The 6,000-nt window shown below is 42.3% G+C and overlaps 1 protein-coding gene across 2 annotated transcripts in view; it reads left to right on the top strand.

Moving 5' to 3' along the window:
- The window catches only part of rsad1 (radical S-adenosyl methionine domain containing 1), a 49,384-nt gene extending 43,384 nt beyond the window's left edge, over positions 1 to 6,000 (top strand). Inside the window, exon 9 of one of the 2 annotated variants that reach the window (XM_078570863.1) lies at positions 5,106 to 6,000. In XM_078570863.1, coding sequence (XP_078426989.1) covers positions 5,106 to 5,268 — 163 coding nt within the window. In that variant the 3' untranslated portion in view covers positions 5,269 to 6,000. The remainder of the gene's footprint in view (positions 1 to 5,105) is intronic. The other variant, XM_078570865.1, reaches the window with a different exon arrangement.

The following is a 6,000-nucleotide window of genomic DNA, read 5'->3' on the forward strand; positions in this document are numbered from 1 at the left end:
ATGTGTTGTCTACCACCAATATTTCTACACCTAATGATTGAGTTTGGTCAGTTGGCCTGGAGTTTAATATCTGCTATTTACTTAGTTAGTCACCATGATACCAGATCCAGAATTCCCATCGAAAGTTATTTGAGTGGAATATATTGCAGACTATTCTGCATAATCTCCAGCTGTCTACTTCTCTCTAATTCGACAGCACTGAAGTCAAAGTTAATTATCTGGATAAATAGTCAGCTGTGAAAAGAATCATTTTCCTGTGTATCAACCAGCCTTGCCTCAGTGGTAGCTTTCTCAGTGCTAAGTCAGAAGCCAATCCAGAGATTTGAACGCTGTCAGAGGTTCCATCTTTCAGATGAGACATCATAGCCTGCCTGCCCCTTTGGGTGGTGCCAGGGCATGATTTTAAAAAGAAACAGGGAGTTCTCCCCATGCTAAAATGGCTAAAATGAATCCCTCAACCAATATTGCTAGGGTAGATTGTCTAACTGTTTGTTGCATTGCTGTTTGTGGGACCTTGCTGAATGTGGCTTGGCTGTGACATCTCCCTGCATTGCAACAGTGACTACATTTGAAAATTATTGGCTGAGAGTCACTTTAGAATGTTCCTCACTTATCTGAGCTGTTTAATTCAAGGACTGTATATCACTTAGGAAAATTATTGTTCTCTTTATGTAATATATTTTGGATGGCTCATTTATCAAATAGACATGAGAAATTATCATGGGAATGAGCAAATGGTAGAGACGTTGAATAAATATTTTGTGCCCCTCTTCACAGTAGAAGAAAATTAACATAACAAAAGTGAAGGGCATCCAAGTGGTTAATAGGAGGAGGGCATTTAAGGTAATTAATATCAGCAGAGAAAAATCATTGGAGAAACTTAAGGGACTAATATCCAATTTGATGGCCTACGATTCTAAAAGAGCAAGCTTCAGAGATAGTGGATGCACTAGTTATGATTTTTCCAATCTACTGGGACAGTTCCAGAGTCTAGAAAATTTTGTAAGTTAACAAATATAACCCTGCTATTCAAGAGAAGAGGAGAGAATAACAAGGAACTACAGACCAGTTAACCTTCCATATTTTGTCAGGGAAAATACTGGAATCTATTATTAGGGAAGTTTTAACAATGCACTTAGAAAATCATAGCATGATTAGCCAAAGTCAACATAGTTTTATGAAAGGGAAATTGTGTGTGATAAATTTTTAGAGTTTTTTGAGGATGTAACTGCTGAATGGATGCAGGGGAACCAGTAGATGTGGACTACTTGAATTTCCAAAAGGTATTCAATAAGGTGCTACACAAAAGGTGCAAGATCATGGGGTTGGGGGTAATAAGGATGGAGGCTTGGTTAACGGACAGGAAGCAGAGAGTAGAGATAAATGGAGCATTTTCAAGTTCGCAGGCCCCTGCTAGTTGAGTGCCACAAGATCAGTGCTGGGGCCTTAACTATTTACAATCTATGTTAATGACTTAGATGAAGAAACAGAATAATGTCTCTAAGTTTGCTTACGATATTAAGTTAGGTGGGGATATAAGCTGTGAGGAGGGCACAGAGAGGCTGAGAGGAGGACATAGAGAGGCTGCAAAAAGATATAGACAGGTTAAGTGAATGGGCAACCAGATGGCAGATGTTGTATAATGTGGTTATTAACATGAGGTTATTCACTTTGGTAATAATAGAAAAGCAGAATATTTTTAAAAGGTGTAAAACTTCTAAATGTTGATGTTCAGATAGATTTGAATGTACTCATACAAGGAACACAATGTTAGCCTGTAGATACAGCAAGCAATAAGGAACGCAAATGGCATGTTGGCCTTTATTGCAAGGAGATTGGGGTACAAAAATAAGAAAGTCTTGCTGCAACTGTATGGGGTTTTGGTGTGACTTGGAGTACTGTGTGCAGTTTTGGTCACCGTATTTAAGGAAGGATATATTTACATTGTAGGCAATACAGTGAAGGTTTACTGGATTCATCCGTAGGCTGAAAGGGTTGTTCAATGATGAGTGTTGCCCTGTGTAAATTTGGCCTATAACTTCTAGAGTTTAGAAGATTGAAGGGTAAAGCCATTGAAACATACAAGATTCTGAAGAAGCTTGGCCTCACTGAGATGAGGAGAAATTACTTCACTCAGATGGTTACAAATCTTTGGAATTCTCTACCACAGAGGGTTGTGGATGTTCCATCATTGAGTATGCTTAAACTTGAGATGGACAGATTTTTGGTCTACCAGGGATTCAAAGGATATGGGGAGCAGCAGGAAAGTGGAGTTGGGACCAAAGATTAATCATGATCAACTTGAATGGCGGAGTAGGTTCAAAGGGATGGATGGTCTACTCCTGCTCGTGTTTCTTGATGTTCTTTATGATTTATCACCTCTATCATTGCCACCACATTACATTCAGTGCGCTCAACTCAGGACGGGGAAAGTAGAGACTCACTTGCAAAAAATGAAGTTGTTCAAGATGTGTTCTGACAGTAACCATTGACTAAGTTTAAGGCCTGAATTCACTTCTTTGTCTCTCTGCATTGCTTTTTTCTGCTTTCCTCCTGAACATGATTCCTTACAGGGATATTGTTCCACAGTCGCCCCTCAGTATTTCAATCCACTATGGCAAGTCCAATCCTGTCCTCACCTTACACCCATCTTCAGTTAGCATCATTGCTGATTTCCTCCTACAATCTGGGAATGCTAAGACAAATTGCAACCTCAACTGCTCCTCTGCCTGACACCAGCTACCTCAGTAAAAACCAGGGAAGATCTTCCTGCTCTGTAAAGCCAACTGTCACACCAGGCAGTGACTCTACCATCTGAAATGGTGCCATCACATGTGCCAGAGCCCGTTAAACAGTGATACTGCTAGTTGGAAATGTGACTCTTCACTAACTTGTCTCTGCAACCCAGTGATGGTAGTTTGTAATCCCTAAAAAGAGTGCGTGGGCTTATATTCAGCCTGAAGGTAACAGATTCAAGTAGCTGTAATGACAAACGTTGGAATTTCTTCATTTCTACATCCTTTAGCATGGTGAAAGGACCTTTCCAGACAAGCACATGGAATCACATACACCAAGCACACACATCCATGATGCTCACTCACGTTGGCACATAGCCACAGACATAGACACGCACATTCTGAATGTGGAACTCACTGCCACATGAATAATTGAGGCAAACAATACAAAAGCATTTAAGAGGAAACTGGCTAAATACACGAGAGAGAAAAGAGTAGAAGGTTATGCTGATGAGATAACATCACATAAGGTGGCTGGAGGCTAATTTGGAGCATAACTGGCATGGACCAGTTGGGCTACATGGCCTGTTTCTGTGCTGTACAATCTATGTAGGCCAGACTGCACCTTGAATACTGTGTGCATTTTAGGTCAGAGATATGAGCCCTGGAGGCATTGCAGTGAGGAGCCTCTCCACTATCCCATCAAACACTCCCGAGACAGTTACAGTATGGGTTAGATATAGAGTAAAGCTCCCTCTACACTGTCCATCTCATCTATGCCCATCAGCTCCAACTTCAGGCGAGTGCACCCTACCTCACCAGTGTGACTTGGTTCAATTTTGCACAACAGCCCTTTGCAAGTAAGGCTGGTGAATTTCGATGCAGGGTTAGCTGCAGGTTTCAGTCTGTGGGCTCCTCTGGGCTCCATGCAAACTTGGACCTGGATTTTTTGCTCAGAACTAAACAGAGCCACAGAAATGGGAGCTTTACATCCCTGGAAATACAAGCCTGATCTTTGGTTTTATCACTGGTTATTACTGGATGGAACAGAGAAAAATGCTGTTTAGTGGTCGAATTTGCAGGTTTACCTTTCGACATCCTACAGATTTCTTATCTGTTGGTGGGCTTTGGCGAGTTTAGAAGAATGAGAGGCGACCTTATTGAAACATGTAAGAATCTTAGGGGGCTTGACAGAGTAGACGCTGAGAGGTTGTGGGAGAGTCTAGGACCAGAGGGCATAATCTCAGAGTAAGGGGGCGCCCATTTAAAACAGAGATAAGGAGGAATTTCTTCTTTCAGAGGGGAGTCAATCTGTGGAATTCTTTACTGCAGAGGGCTGGAGAGGCTGGGTCATTAAGTATATTCAAGGCTGAGATAGACAGATTTTTAATCAGTAAGAGAATCAAGGGTTATGGGAAAAAGGCAGGAAAGTGGAGCTGAGTATTATCAGATCAACCGTGATCTCATTGAATGGCAGAGCAGACTCGATGGGCCGAATGGCCTACTTCTGCTCCTACGTCTTATGGTCTTATGGCAGTGATTCGCTGCTGTTAGCCGGGGCAGAGGCAGCAGGGTTAGTGTGAGCTCAAACTGGGGAGGTGGACAACCAGCCATGTTTCCCCACTTGTGGATGCTCTTAGAATTTTCATCACTCTTTGATTTAGGAGTAATTTCAACCTGTGTATGTCACAAATCACAAAACGAGTCCAAGTGGTTGAGTAGTATTTCTATTCCTTCATGGGACTCGGGCATCACTGGCAAGACCAGGATTTGTTTCCCATCCCTAAATTAAGTTAATATTTATAATATTGGGTGAGGGACAGCAACTTAATAAAACCGCTAAAATAAAATCAAAATACTGTGGATGCTGGAAATCTGGAATAAAAAGAGAAAATGCTGGAAGAACTCAGCAGGTCTGGCAGCATCTGTGGAAAGAGAAACAGAGTTAATGTTTTGAGTCCAATATGACTCTTTGGAACTGGTTCTAAAGAAGAGTCATATTGGGATCGAAACGTTAACTCTGTTCCTCTCTCCACAGAAGCTGCCAAACCTAATGAGTTCTTCCAGAACTTTTTTATTATTCATAAAACCATTGTCTGCATACTGAAACAAAGCACATCAAACAATAGCCAGTGTGGGACGAGGGACTAAGTAAAAAAGGTCTTCGCAATGCCCTTCACCTCTGGGGCATGGGTTCAAACCCAGTCCAATTCAGTGAGGTGTTTGCTAGCTCATGGGTCCTATATGAAATGTATGGGTACCTTCAGACTCTCTTATGTGTGAGCATGGTAACTTGCCATGAAATTAATCTGAGGTAGGGTGAACTGCTGCCAATTTCAGGCTCGATTTCTGTTTCTCGTTTCTCTCTAGGGGGCTGCGGTGTTCGTGGGAAGGTCTGGCATTACTTGACACTCTGCTGCCCACTCTTCTACACCAACTACAACTTTCCTACCAGAAGTCAGTCAATCGCTCGCTGCCTTTGACTTGTTTTGTTCCTCAGGCATCAGGATCAACAGCAACATCTCGCACTTAGAGAGAAAAACATGTAACAGAGAAAAATATCCTGAGGGGTTTCATGGGAAAAGTTAGTTAGAGAAAGTGCGAGAGAAAACAGTCACTGAGCCAAGGAGATATTAGTAACCAAAAGCTTGATCAAAGGCAAAGGTTTTAAGGACAAACTTGGAGGAGAGCAAGATAGAGTAGCAAAGAGGATTTTGGAGGGAATTCCAGAGCTCGGGGCCGAGGTATCTGAAAGCATAGCCACCAAACGATCTGGGGGATGCACAGAGGCCAGGATGAGGGGAAGGGATAGGGAGGGGTGAGAACATGGGGAACTTTGAACATGAGGATGAGCATTTTAAATTGCTTGGAGGATGAAAAGCCAATGAGTAGTGAGCCCAGGAGTGAAACGAGAGTGGGAATTGGCCAAATAAGATACAGGTGACAGAGCTTTGGAAGTTTTTGCAGATGGAGGGTAGGAGGTTGGGCAATCCTGGAGGTGGTTGAGGTTTTCAGTGGCAGGCGGCTGTGGTGATGGAGGAGGTATGTCATGTTAAATGCTGCAAACAGGTTCAGGATGAGGGATAATGCATCACGGTCATGTACATAGGAATGCCCTGATCTCGTCTCTGTCAGTACCGCATTCTGTAGGCTGTATCAGTAGAACAGAAACAGTAGCTGCACATGCGCTGTTTAAATGCAGCATTACTGGCTTTATGTCAAAAACACTGCAAACTTCAATGGATTAAACTAATTTGCAAATTAA

This window comes from Cetorhinus maximus, chromosome 24 (assembly GCF_964194155.1).
Source record: "Cetorhinus maximus chromosome 24, sCetMax3.hap1.1, whole genome shotgun sequence".
NCBI lineage: Eukaryota > Metazoa > Chordata > Chondrichthyes > Lamniformes > Cetorhinidae > Cetorhinus > Cetorhinus maximus.